Source organism: Mesocricetus auratus, unplaced genomic scaffold (genome assembly GCF_017639785.1).
Source record: "Mesocricetus auratus isolate SY011 unplaced genomic scaffold, BCM_Maur_2.0 Super-Scaffold_100027, whole genome shotgun sequence".
NCBI lineage: Eukaryota > Metazoa > Chordata > Mammalia > Rodentia > Cricetidae > Mesocricetus > Mesocricetus auratus.
The window spans coordinates 14,210,640-14,224,368 of record NW_024429208.1 but is presented as its reverse complement, the minus strand read 5'-3'; the positions used below and the strand labels follow the sequence as shown (position 1 = coordinate 14,224,368).

The following is a 13,729-nucleotide window of genomic DNA, read 5'->3' as shown; positions in this document are numbered from 1 at the left end:
CTTTGTCCATATGCCATCTGGTAGAGGGTTGACTTGAGCATCTGTGCCCTGGGGCCAGAGCAGGAGCCTCAGAAGCAGGGACAACTTGCATCGTTTTGTAGGGCTGTCACGTGATCGCTTTCCACCTCTGATGTCACAACACAAGTACCAGAATGCATATGCTGGGAAGGAAAGATTACTGAAACCACTTTGCAGAAGTCACTACAACTGGGAAGTAATGTGGCACGTGGTCCTCTAAACCAACAGCGTGTGTAGATGTGCCCAATGATCTCAGCTTGCAGGCGTGGTCAAGTGACAGATGAGATGGTCTTCCTTTCGGTCTTAGACGGGCATTGGGAGAAAGCTTTGTGGGAGACTGCTAATGTGCCAGTGATCCCGTGCTGGACTTGATATTTTGATCAATAAAGCATATGAAAAAGACGAAAAGGGGCCGGCAGAATGGTCCACGAGGCAGAAGAACTTGCTACGAAAACCTGACAACTTGTGTGGCTCCAGAACTCACTAAAGGCAAAAGAGCGAGTCAACTCCACAGAGTTCTTTCCTGACCCCTCACGTGCTCTCCAGTCTTCTCTTCCCTTCTCTTAGGATGGGGTTTGCAGCCTAAAGGGAGCTCTCCCTGTGTCCCCTGATTTTCCTTCCCTCCCAGCTCTCAAACCTTATACTACCGATTCTCTCTCTTCATTCAACTTCTGCCTATTCGTTATGGGCTTTTGTTGTTGTTTGTTGTAAAAACCAAAACCAAAACCCATGTTTTCCATGCTGGGCTGTTGAGTTGCAGATTGAACCTTCTCCCCTTCAAAACCAAAGCAGTCCTTTTCCTGTGTAAAGTCATTTTGTTGCTATACCAGACAGAGCTCTCTCGTTAGTCACAAAAATGTCTGTGTCTTGCTCTTTTTCCTATTTAACATATCCCAAGGTCTCAGTGGCTCGTAGTATCACACCATAACAGAGCATGCTCCTTTTGGTGGCTCCACGATTGTTTCCAGGCTTTGTTATTACCTACCATGTTACAGTGAACCAGGGGTGGGTCTGCCTCTTTGTACCACTGTGCGGTTTGTCCCGGCACAGGTCTGTGAGGTGGAGTGCAGGCTTATGTGAGCCTACAGCTTTGATGGCTGAGGCAGTCGTTAGCTGGGAGCTTTGCTCCTGGCCTGGCACTTGTCAATGTCTTAGACCCGTGGTTCTCAGCCTTCCTAATGCTGTGACCCTGTAATACAGTTCCTCATGCTGTGGTGACCCCAACCATAACATTATTTTCATTGATACTTCTTTGTTATTGTTGTGTTTTTGAGACAGGGTTTCACTGTGTACCCCCTGGCTGGCCTGGAACTGGACTTCCGCCTCCCAAGTGCAGAGATTAAAGGCATATGCCACCACAGACAGGCACTCATTGATGCTTCTAACTGTAGTTTCACTACTGTTGTGAATTCTAGAGTAAATATCTGTGCTTTCTGATGGTCTTGGGTGACCCCTGTGAAAGGGTTGTTTGACCTCAAAGGGGTCACGACCCACGGCTTGTCTTAGATGGATTTGCTGGTCAGAATTGGGGGCAGGAACTCTGCTTTAATAAGAATGAGGGCTGTGTGGTTTCTGTGAAGTCTCAGTTGCTCTGTTTTTGAAGTGGGATCGTGCACTGTGTTCAGAGAGAAATTTCACAGAGATTTTCTCTACTTGTATGTAGATTTTTTTCAGTATAGAAACGCTGCATTATATGGCATGGAGATTTCTGTACTAGTCAGTTCCTCAAGCATTAGTCTTTGATCTTTGAAGAGAGGGCTTTGGGGTTTTTAATTATTATTGTTGTTGTATATTTTGATCTTGGATGTGTTTGGGATTTATTGTGGCATCTTTTTTCTTAACTAGACTGACACCACTTAATGAATGGTCCATTTTTTTCACAGTGAGCTAAGTTTTTGTTACATAAAGTCTCACGTGTACTTGATTCAAATGTGTTCTAATATCAGACAATATACTACTGTTAGTCCTCCTTTTTAAAGCCTTGGCATCCCTATTCTTCTTGTTGCCCTGATGAATCTTCTCTCTTTTACCTTCTGTGCAGAGGCCCTTCCCTATGCTGCCTAGGTTGACCTAACGCTCTCGGGCTGAAACAAATCCATTGCTAGGGCCTCCCTCATAGTTGGGACTGCAGGCATGAACCTGTGCCTGGCTCTATGTGAGCCTTAGAATTAGTGTTTATGGTCTAAAAATGGTGGTGGTTATACTGTAATTGTGTTTTAGTTGGCGGTTGTCTTTAGTATAGTTGCTAACACTTTTGTGTTGAGTTATTTTGGAGGTCTTGGGGGTGTTGTCTTTGCTTCTGTTGCATGTTCTAGCCAATCAAACTGTGTGTGGGGGGCGGGGAGGATAGGTGCACAGGAGAGCAGGTCCCTGGCTTCTGATGCTGGAGTCGAAGTGGCAGGAGGGTGTGAGAGCCACCCAGTTTGGTGCTGGGAATTGAGCACAGGTCTTCTGCAAGAACAGTACAGGGTTTTCCGCCTTTCCTCAGACAGGGTCTCTGTACATAGCCCTCTGTCACTATGTAGACCATGCTGGCCTGGACTCACAGAGATCTTTCATCTGCCTCCCGAGTGCTGGTATAAAGACGCACCGCCACACCTGGACTTCGAGCTCTTAAGGACTCAGCCATGTCTTCAGCTCATTTCCTTTTCTCGTCTGTTTGCATGTGCTAATGACTCTAGAATGATCTTAATTTTTTCCATTTTGTTTTTATTTATTTATTTGGTTTTTCAAGACAGGGTTTCTCCATGTAGCCTTGACTGTCCTGGAGCTCTTTTGTAGACCAGGCTGGCTTGGAACTTAAGAGACCTCTCTGCCTCTGCCTCCCCTAAACTGGGATTAAAGGTATGCACCACCACCTATCCTACCTGACTCTAGAATAATTTTAGATGGAAATAATGATAAAAGACATTGTAGCAAAAGCACTTTTGGGGGAAGCTTTTGTTTTTTGAAGATGGCCTTTCTTGTGTCTCAGCTTGGCATCTTTGCTGTGTGGATGAACTCACCTTGGACTTTGGATCCTCTTGCTCTATCTCATACCAAGTGCTGCTATTACAGGCCTCTGTGGCCACACCTGCTTTTATTGGGGCTGGAGAGTGAACCCAGGGCTGTTTGCGTGCTGGGAAAGTATAACTGAGTTATATTCCAGCTCCTCTTCACTCAAAACTTCTTTTTCTGTGGCAGTTTCATATAGTTTGCTGTGTAGCCAAGGGTGACCTTGAACTTCTAATCTTTCGCTTCCCCAAGTGTTGAGGCATGTGACGATAAGCTTGGCTAAACTTGCAATATTAGGAAATGCTTTCATCTTGGCACTATTATAAATTTGTGATTGATTCTGATGGGTTGGAAAAGGCAATTCTATCATATTGAAAATCTGTGTTACTCTTAGCAGCTTCTCAGAAGTGGAGCACCTGAATGCTAGGTGCTCTTTTAGCCCTGCTGGTGTGACCATGTGACAGTATGTCTCTTCACATGCTCATGAGGGCTCGTGTAACTAGCCGTGAAATCACCCCGCATGGCCAAGGGCACCCATATTCGTGTTTGAATGTTCACTGCTCTTTTATTTTGACAGGTTTATCATGTTCATTCTGACAGCTACGAGACACAGAACCAGCACTACGGAAGAAGCTTAACAAAAGAGACATTAAAGGAAGGTGAGTGCCGAAAGTGAACGCTTCGCTATTGCAGTTAGCAAGATGCTTCTCCATTGCATTTGTTTTGATTCTCCTGTGGAAAAACGATTCAACTCATAAACTTAAAAAAAGCAACCTAAATAGACAGAAGTAGGTTTACCATTATCCCTGGACCCTAATATACGCCAAGTGTGATTATGAGTGCCCCCTTCCTTTTACACTTTCGTTAGTGTCTTATCTCTAGGACAGCCCACCCAGGAAGAAGCCTTTATTCTGGTTCAGTTTCAGTGTGTATGTGGTGGCTTCTTTGCTTTGGGCACGTCACTGGAGGAGCCATGGGGAGCAAATCTGTTCTGTTCTCTGGTGACCAGGAGGCAGGGAGACCCCTAATGACCTGTGTACTATTAGCCCACCTCTCAAAATCCTACAGCTGCCTCATACCATGTATTTAACATGGGGTCTTAGGGAGTCATCACAGAGCTAGCTTGTAGCAGTGTGCATTCCTAAAGTACAAATACCTGAACACCATTGCCCCACCTCAGTCCTCAGTATCAAAGTTGTTTTTTTTCAAGACAGGGTTTCTCTATATTGGTTTGGAGCCTGTCCTGGAACTCGGTGGACCAGGCTGGTCTTGAACTCACAGAGATCTGCCTGCCTCTGTTTCCCTAGTGCTGGGATTTAATTATAAATTAACAAAGTATATTAAGTGTTAATTATACATAAATTGCTCATCACACAAGAGACTTGAAGGTGCTGTTTCATGTGGAGTGTCTTCTTTTAGTTTCTGCTGTGTAGCTTTGAAACTTCTATGGTTATTGATGAATAAGCAGGTGGGGAGGTCTTCATAAGCCATTAACATATATGCTTCTGTAAAATTCTGGTGATCCAGACATTACAAAAGGACACCTGTCTTTTAGAAAATAGTTTTGCATTAGGTGTTTGTGATGGTTTGAAAGAAAATGACCCCAAAGGGAGTGACACTATTGCGAGGCATGGCCTGGTTGGAGTAGGTGAGGTCTTGTTGAAGGAAGTGTGTCACTGTTGAGGTGGGCTTTGAAGTCCCATATATGCTCAAGCCATGCCCAGTGAGTCAGTTCCCTTCCTGTTGCCTTTGGTCAAGATGTAGGGTTCTCAGTTCCAGCACCACGTCTGCCTGCATACCACCCTACTCATAGCTGCCATGCTCCCCGCCGTGATGACAATGGACTGAACCTCTGAAACTGTAAGCCTCAATCAAATGTTTCCTAAGAGTTGCCGTGGTCATGGTGTCTTTCATAGCAATAGAAACCTGAAGACAGTGATTCTTGGCTCTATGAAAAGTTGACTTGCAATGTAGAACCTGTGGGAGGGTACAGAAAACATATCTTCGGTGTAACTTAATGGCTAGTTACTGTTTTTTACATACTTAATCAAAGCAAGCTGGTACTTAATTTGACTATTTAAGAAATATATAGATACAGACACACACACACCCGTCCCCACCTCCCCACCCCTGTGTCCCGGGCTGTAGTTTGATCCTATTTGATTTTATTTTCTTCTTTTTCTTTCTTTAATTGAAAATGAGTTTTCATTTTTTTAATTCAACATATTCTGATTCTGATTTCCCCTTGCCCAGCTCCTCCCTGATCCTCTCCACTTTCTCACCCACCTAAATCCAAACCGTTCCTTTTTCTTATTAGGATACAAACAGGCATCTAAAATTAACAATAATAGACCTGTAGTGGTCATGGACACCTTTAATCCCAGCACTCCAGAGGCAGAGGCAGTGGATCTCTGAGTTTGGGGTCAGCCTGGTCTATACAGAGTGAGTTTCAGGGCAGGCAGGGCTACACAGAGAAACCCCACCTCTAAAAAAAAAACAAAAGAAAAGAAGCGATAAAGTAAAATTAGATAAAATTAAAACAAACCAGAATAGGAAAACAAAAGCAAACAAAAAAATTCACGTTTATTCACACAGGCATGCGGCCACACACACACACACACACACAGACAGACAGACACACACACACACACACACACACATCCCATAAAAACAAACCCAGAAACAATAACATATATGCAAAGGACCAATAATGTAAAGAGAAAGAAAGGCACTGACAAAGCATTATGAGACAAAGACCCTCCAAAAATGCCATTGAGTTCGTTTTGTGTTGGCATCTCCTGCTGGGCATGGGGCCTGGCCTGAAGAGTGGTTTGTACATCTAGTGAGACTCCACTGGAGAAAACTAATTTTTCTTTTGAGAGCAGTTACCAATTGGAGATAGCCTCTGTGTTAGTAATGGGCTTGTGTTCACGTCCCCTCTCAGCGCTGGAAGCCCCATGAGACCCAGACCTGTACAGGCCAGGTCCTGTGTGTGCTGCAGTTTCTGTGAACTCATATGTGTTCACATATGCTGTATTTTGAAGGCCTTGTTGCTTTGGTGTGTTCCATCCCCACTGACACTTATATTCTTTCCTCTCCTCTTCCACTTCCACAGAATTCCCTGGTACATGAGGGGAGGGAATTGATGGAGAATCCCATTTAGGGCTGAGTGTCCCGAGGTCTTTCACTCTCTGCACACTGTCTGGCTATGAGTCTCTCTCTCTCTGTACTCCCATCTATGGCAGGAAAAAGCTTCTCTGATGATGGTTGAGCAAGACACTGATGTATACATATAGCAGCCTGTCACTAGGTGTCATCTCATTGCTCCGACTCTTTAACAGAACAGTAGTTTTTGGTTTACCCGTACATTCCTGGCCTATCTAGTCTGGTTCCTGGCCACCTGAGCCATGTTGGGGATGGGTTCCATCTCGTGGAGTGGGCCTTAACTCAATTCAGGTATTAATTGGTTAGTCCCATAATCTTTAGGCCACTATTGCATTAGTGCATTTTGAAGGTAGTCCACCCTTATAGATCGAAGGGTTTATAGCTGGGTTGGGGTTTACCCTTCTCTTTTGGTAGCATGCAGTGTACCTTCCCATACCATGAGCACTAGTCATTAGGGGTGAAGGCTCTAGGTAGGGACCAGCTCAACTTCTGCATGTTCAGCGACTTATTTAGGTACTTCAGCAATAGGCCTTACCATCAGTTTGTGGGTAGCAACCAATAGCCTTGGCCATAGCCTGGATTGCTTGAGGGGTTCCCATGAGGGTCCCTTTGGTCAACAACTCAATTAGTTGTAATCCATTTCTTCAACAGGACGCTTCATTTGGTGATGAGAGATGTCCACCTGGGGCTCCATCTCCCCATTATTTGACGATTCCGTGTAGATCACCTTCATAATATATTTAGGAAACATCTACTGTGTTAGATTCCCATACAACCCTTCAAATGGCCCTTAACTTCAGCTGTCTCTTCCCATAGTCCCTGTCTCCCCTCCCCACTCCCTCCTCCCCCCCACTTGATCCTCCTGTTCTGTTGCTATGAAGAGACACCATGACCATGGCGACTCTTATGAAGAAAGACATTTAGTTGGGGCTTGCTAACAATTTCTGAGGTTTGGCCCATGATCATCAGGGTGGGGAGCATGGCAGCATTCAGGCAGACATTGTAGCTGAGCTTGGGCTCTTGATACCTCAAAGTCCACCCCCAGTGACACACTTCCTCCAACAAGGCCACACCTCCTAATAGTGCCACTCCCTAATAACCAAACATTCAAATCTATGAACCTATGGAACCATTCCCATTCAAACACTACACTCCCTATCTATAACTATTCTATTTCCCCACCCTAGGGTGACCCAACCTCCTCCCTAGTCCCTTACTGTACACCTAACCTCTGTGATTATATGGATTGCAGCCCGCTTACTGAAGACTTAGCAGCCAACATCCACATATGAACAAATGAATACCATGTTTGTCTTTTGGGGGTCTGGGTTACCTCACTGAGGATGATTTTTTTTCCCTAGCTCCATCTATTTACCTGCAAATTTAATGATTTCATTTTTTTTAAAACAGTTGAGTAATACTCAACTTTGTAATTTATCATATTTTTCTTTATCCATTCATCTGTTGACAGACCTAGTTTATTTCTGATTTCTGGCTGTTAAGATGAAGCATCCTTGTGCCCAAGAGTGGTATAACTGGATCTTGGTGTAGATCAATTCCTAGCTTCCTGAGGAAACACATGAAGCATCCTTGTGCCCAAGAGTGGTATAACTGGATCTTGGTGTAGATCAATTCCTAGCTTCCTGAGGAAACACCACACTGATTTCCAAAGTGGCTGTACAAGCTTGCACTCCCACCAGCAATGAATGAGTGTTCCTCTTTCCCATACCCTTGACAGCATGAGCTGTCGTTTGTTTTATTGATCTTGGCATTTTGACTGGTGTAGGATGAAGGCTCAAAGTTATTTTGATCTGCATTTCCTTGATGATTAACTTCATTTCTGAACAGTTTGTGTCTCATAAAAGCAAGTTGCCGAACCTGTACATTCCCAAGTATGATTAAATATTTCAGTGTAACTTTACTTTTTTAAGATTTATTTTTATTTTAGATGTATGGATTTCCCCCCCTATATATGTGTAAGTTCACCTTGTGCATGCCTGCCTGGTGCCCTCAGAGGCCAGAAGAGGGATCAGATCCCTGGGACTGAAGTTATAGATGGTTGTGAGCCCATGTGGGTACAGGGGCATGAACCTGAGTCCTCTGGAAGAGTGGCCAGTGATTAGTTGCTCAACCATTTGTTCAGCCCATTAAGGTGTGGATTAAAAAGAGGGCTAATAGTCTCCTTCCCCCTCTCTCAGTTCCTCTCTCAGTTCCTCTCTCCTTTTCCAGTGTATACTGGGCAGGTGCTCTGTCACAATATGCAACACTAGCCATCTTCTTGCTTTTAATTTTGAGCCGGAGACTCACCAAGTTCCCCACTCTGGCCTGTGCTCACTGTGGTCCAGCAGGCCTTGAACATGTAATCTTCCTGCCTCGGCCGTCTGCGTTGCTGGCACGGGCCTGCACCCCAGGCCTTAGCGTTCCTTCTCAATACCAATGCCATTTATAGCAAGAGCTAAACCACCTGTCTAGCTGCAACGAGTGTTTGTCTTAGTAGGAATTTTGCTTTAATTTTGGAATATTGGTATCAATTGAGTAATTTTTATTAGGAGTCATACCCCGCCACCCACACACCCCAGACAGAGTTACTCAGTGTAACAGCTCTCTCTGGCTGTCCTGGAACTCAATCTGTAGACCAGGCTGTCCTCAAACTCACAGAGACCTGCTTGCCTTCAATCCTGAGTGCTGGGACTGAAGGTGTGGCGTGCGTCACCGCTGCCTGGTTCTATTAAGAGTTCTTTATCAGAGCATTATGGTCTGTGTTACTAGGTGTCACTCACTGAGGAGTTAATGATTTGATTAGCTTGAAGGCATGGCATGGCAGAGTGAGGAATTGTATCTGCTGTGAGCTTATTCTACAAGTGGCCGCCGCACAGTTTGACCCTAACTGATGTGTCTCCTTTACAGGTGTCTCCAAGTTTTTCCACAATGGCTTCTGTTTAAGAAAAGATGCGATTGCTGCCAGTATTCAGAAGGTCGAGAAGATTCTCCAGTGGTTTGAAAGTCAGAAGCAGCTTAACTTTTATGCAAGCTCATTACTGTTTGTTTATGAAGGTTCATCTCAGCCAGCTACTACAAAATCAAATGATAGAACTTTGGCAGGGAAGTTCCTCTCCAAAGGCCACCTGTCGGACGCAGACGCACTGGAGTGCAATAACAACTATCACCTGTTCGGCTCCCCGGCCAATGGGACATCAGTAGGCAAAAGCTTATCCAAGGTGTACGCAAGACACAGGAAGCTGTACTCCAAAAAGCACCACAGTCAGACTTCATTGAAAGTTGAGACTCTGGAGCAAGACAACGGATGGAAAAGCATGTCCCAGGAACATTTGAACGGAAACGTCCTCTCCCAACTGGAAAAGGTGTTCTACCACCTTCCTGCGGGTCCTCAGGAGATCACAGAAGTAGAAGTGCGGATGATAGACTTTGCTCATGTGTTCCCTAGCAACACAGTAGATGAGGGCTATGTTTACGGTCTGAAGCATTTGATTGCTGTACTTCGGAGTATTTTAGACAGTTGAGCATCACGGCAGTCTATGAAGGAGTGGGCCAAAACCGCGGAGAGCCACAGGCATTAGCTGTGCACCTGTAATGCTCTGTAAAAAAGTTTGTATTGTGAGTCAACGTTTTATTTGTCTTTATACTTTTGGTAGAAGGTTAACTTTTTTATATTCTTACTCAGGAATACTAATTTGCTCATTAGAAAACTATGAAGCATAAAGAAACAGGAACAGGAACGTCGAGCAGGGAATGTGTGGGTCAGGGAGTAAACAGCTGTAACACTTTTACAAAGTGCAAACCATTACTCAGTCATTCAGAATTCCTGTAGCTTTGCGTAAGGCAGTCACCATGGAATCTCTGTCCACCCAGCGTTGCCGGTGAGCCGGATGTACACTATGGCGTTGTCAGACTACCTTAAGATCTGGAAAGCGCAGGGTGTCTCCACCAGGACCAGTGTGCCCGAGCTCCCTAAAACCAGAGAACATTTAACACAGAACCGAGGCTGTGTGGGCTCCACGTTAAACAGCAGAGAACAGTGGAGAAAAGGTGCTTGCAAGGGTGCGTTCCACCAGCAGGGTTCCCGCAGTCCCGCCTCTGTGCTCAGTGCTGCCCTCCGTGGGATGGGTGAGCCGAGGCGCACGACTGGCCGCAGCGGCGGCAGCAGCAACCTTGGAATCAAGAGTACAAGTTTTTCCTCCCTAGGGTCAGGAGAAGAGAGACGATTTGTAAAGAACAAATTGCTTTTTCTTTTCTCAAGGATTTTATTTATGAAAAAGTCTTCATTTGCTCTGTTGTGAAAACTGCCATGAAGAGCAATGCTTTTATCGCCAATCTGTGGCTTCAGAGAGGTGGATGGTGGAGACTTGGTTTTATTTCTTCTTTAAATCATTTTTGAGAGTCTTTCCATTAAGAAAAAATTCCATCTTCAAAAAACACATCCCCATTTCCTTTCAGGCCTTAGCATAGATGCATTTCTTGGAATTTGGTTAGGCAGTGACAGAATGCCGTGCCTGATATAGACCGGAATCCTACCTAGGTCTCACTCCTGTGGCATCTAACAAAGGAATCATAGTTTAATTTCACTCAGAGCAAAGGCAGGCAACTTCTCCTGGAAAAAATAGATTTATAAGTGTTATGTTTATTTCACACCCACCACCTTTTTTCAAGTTAGCTACTTATCTATTGGTAAAAAAATTTTTTTTGGTTTTCCGAGGCAGGGTTTCTCTGTGGCTTTGGAGGCTGTCCTGCAACTAGCTCTTATAGACCAGGCTGGTCTCGAACTCACAGAGATCCCCCTGCCTCTGTCTCCCGAGTGCTGGGATTAAAGGTGTGCGCCGCCGCCCAGCCGAGTCTTACCTTTTTTCTTATGGTGTGATTCAGTAACTCTCAAGCTCATCTGGGGAACACTATTTAATCTTAAGAGGCAATTTGGGATGGTGTCAGGCTACATACATATGATGGGTAAGTCAACTCAAGTACGCAAAGCCTTGGGCACACTTTAGCTCAGTAAAAGTCTTCATCTACAGCTATTTGAAACATTTTGGAAGCCAGCATCCTGCCTTTCTGAAGACTAGGTTTTGTCTGAATAAAACAGGAAGTGATTCTTATCTCTGCTTTTCAGGGACGGGATTAACATTCATTTCTTCTTGTTTACATTTTACCACTGTTGCTTTTCGATTATGCTTTTTGATGATGTGATCAATGTGTTTATGTAACCAACCTGTGGTGTTTTCTAGTCTGTCCTGTATTGTAAGATGATGCTGAGATTTGCCACTTTGGGGACGGGGCATCCATCACTAGCCAAGCATATATGAACACACAGGTACTTAAGAGCTAAGCAAATGAGATGATTTGGACTGATGGGAATGCTAGCCCCTCCCCGCCCAACATGATTTTAGTGTATTTCTTATGGGATGCACTCATGGAAAGGACTTTTAAGAAATCATGGATGTGAATACGTTTCTCAAATAAAAAGTTTAAATTGTAAAATAGTTTTATAATAAAGTATTTACATTAATTATTTTAATATGGATGGAAGTTGCATAAATTATAATTGTTGCTAAATATTTAAATAGTCTTTCAAGAGCGTTTTGAAAATGTGTGTAAGAGACTCTTGACAGCCGGGGAATTAAAGTAGGTTGGGATGCTTTGCTTTGTGTGCCTGAACGGGGCCTGTGCACCCTGCCTGTCTACACTGCAGGCTGCTCAACTGAGTAAGAACTATTTTCTGAACTGTGATGTCCTGTAATTTAGAGGTCTGTGATCTCTCTACATCGATGCTCTACCCATTGGGCCTATGAGCTATCAAATTTTTATAACATTTGAGGGAAAACGAATTTCCATAATTCAATTGCAGTTTTCTCATTTATTTTTGAATTTGGAATGTGTAGGCAAGAGGGAGGACTGCACTGGGAAATGACCAGCACTGTGGCTGTCCTTTGAATGCCCAATGTTAATAACAAGCCTCTTGAGGTCTGATGTTTAAACTTGCTTTGTTTAACCGGCCATTTACACTGCTGCCCTTGTCTCCAGACCCCTGACCTTGACGTTCTTGTCTCTTTGTGGCTGCGTTGCCCCTTTCTGTCTCCCCCTGCAATAGCTTAATTGCCTGGAAACAGCAAGTCCTTTTTAGAATGCAGTTACCCTCAGGGTAGTTTCTGGAGACCTGGCCCCTCAGTCCACTCAGATTCCTTCACCAAGCCGCACCGCTTTGTCCAGCATTTCCAACCCCTCTCAAGTGTACATCTGTGAACCAGTCAAGTCTAACTAGCTGGAGTGGCTGCTAGGGACTGGACTCCCTTAACACAGAGATCTGCAGACACCTGCATTGAAAGCTGTTAAGGATAGCGTTCGGGTAGAGACTAAGTGGTAAGTACTGAGTTACAAACAAGGCAGATAAGTTTTGACTTTTGGGCTGTGAGGCGAGGTTGGTGAGGCAGAACTGTCACCTCCACTTGACTCTCCAGCTGGGTGGCAGTTAGAGATAACATAAAACGATTTTAAATTCCACCTTTGCTCGTGAAGGCATGTGTAGCTTCACCTCTAGAACAATATTAGCATAGTGTTACTGCGGTTACCCCTTACTAGTGTGAACATTTTAGACCTCAGATTTTAAATCGCCAGTGTGTTACTTCTTTGCTTCAAAGTAATTGAATTATAACATAAAATCCTGGTATTTTGAGAAGGAGTCGGCTTCTTTGCTGGCAATTTTGAAAGTCTTCCAACTTGTTCTGCTAGCTTTATTAAGAGCCACCATGATTCATGCCATTAAGTTAGTAGAAAGTCAAAGTTGTTTTTGTTTGTTTGTTTGTTTTTTACATTTTTAAAAATGTGGTTAAACTTTGGCTTGGTGTCCACTTACAGGATTAAGAGTTTAATTATTGAAGATAGGGTTTGTGATCCCCTGTAGATAAGGGGAAAGGCATATGAAGATACTCTGCTGTTGGATCTATACTGGAAGACATATAAAACCGTCGAAAATGGCACCCAAATTGTGTCCACAGTAACCACAGGTGGCGGTGCCAGCCCTCCCATACTTGATGAATGAATGTATTGCTGTACTTGGGTGTAAATGTCTGAATGTCTCTATTTTTCTTTTTCAGGGTTTGTAATTTGTACCGTTGACAGGATATGGAGTGTAAGAGTCATCATTGTGTTTCTAGAATCATTTAATGTGATATGCCAATTTTTATAAGTGATATTTAGATAATTCTAATAACTGTATATCCGACAACTTATTAAAATGTTTTGCATTGGAGTTCCATTTGTTAATTACCACATTTGAACAAGCTTATGGTGTAAAAGACACTCAGAAAATGTTTGGGCTGTGTGGCATAAACATGGCGTGACCAGGAGGGATTTGAAGATGGCAGAGTTGGGAGAAGCTTGCTTGCTGAGTGAGGGGGAGTAGAATCGATTTGTATGAATGCGTTTTTTTTCCTACCATACAAACTAGAACCTTTGGGAAATTGGTGCTGTGAAAATGCTATGGGTTTTTGTTGTTGTTTTGTTTTGTTTTTTGTGAGATAGACTCACTATGTAGGTCAGGCTG

The 13,729-nt window shown here is 43.9% G+C and overlaps 1 protein-coding gene across 3 annotated transcripts in view; it reads left to right on the top strand.

Moving 5' to 3' along the window:
• Ipmk (inositol polyphosphate multikinase) overlaps positions 1-13,435 on the top strand; it is a 40,770-nt gene extending 27,335 nt beyond the window's left edge. For all 3 annotated transcript variants that reach the window (XM_021227547.2, XM_005070779.4, XM_040732432.1), the window contains exons 5-6: positions 3,590-3,671; positions 9,085-13,435. In XM_021227547.2, the coding sequence (XP_021083206.1) occupies positions 3,590-3,671; positions 9,085-9,698 (696 nt within the window). In that variant the 3' untranslated portion in view covers positions 9,699-13,435. The remainder of the gene's footprint in view (positions 1-3,589; positions 3,672-9,084) is intronic.
• The last annotated feature ends 294 nt before the right edge of the window (positions 13,436-13,729 follow it).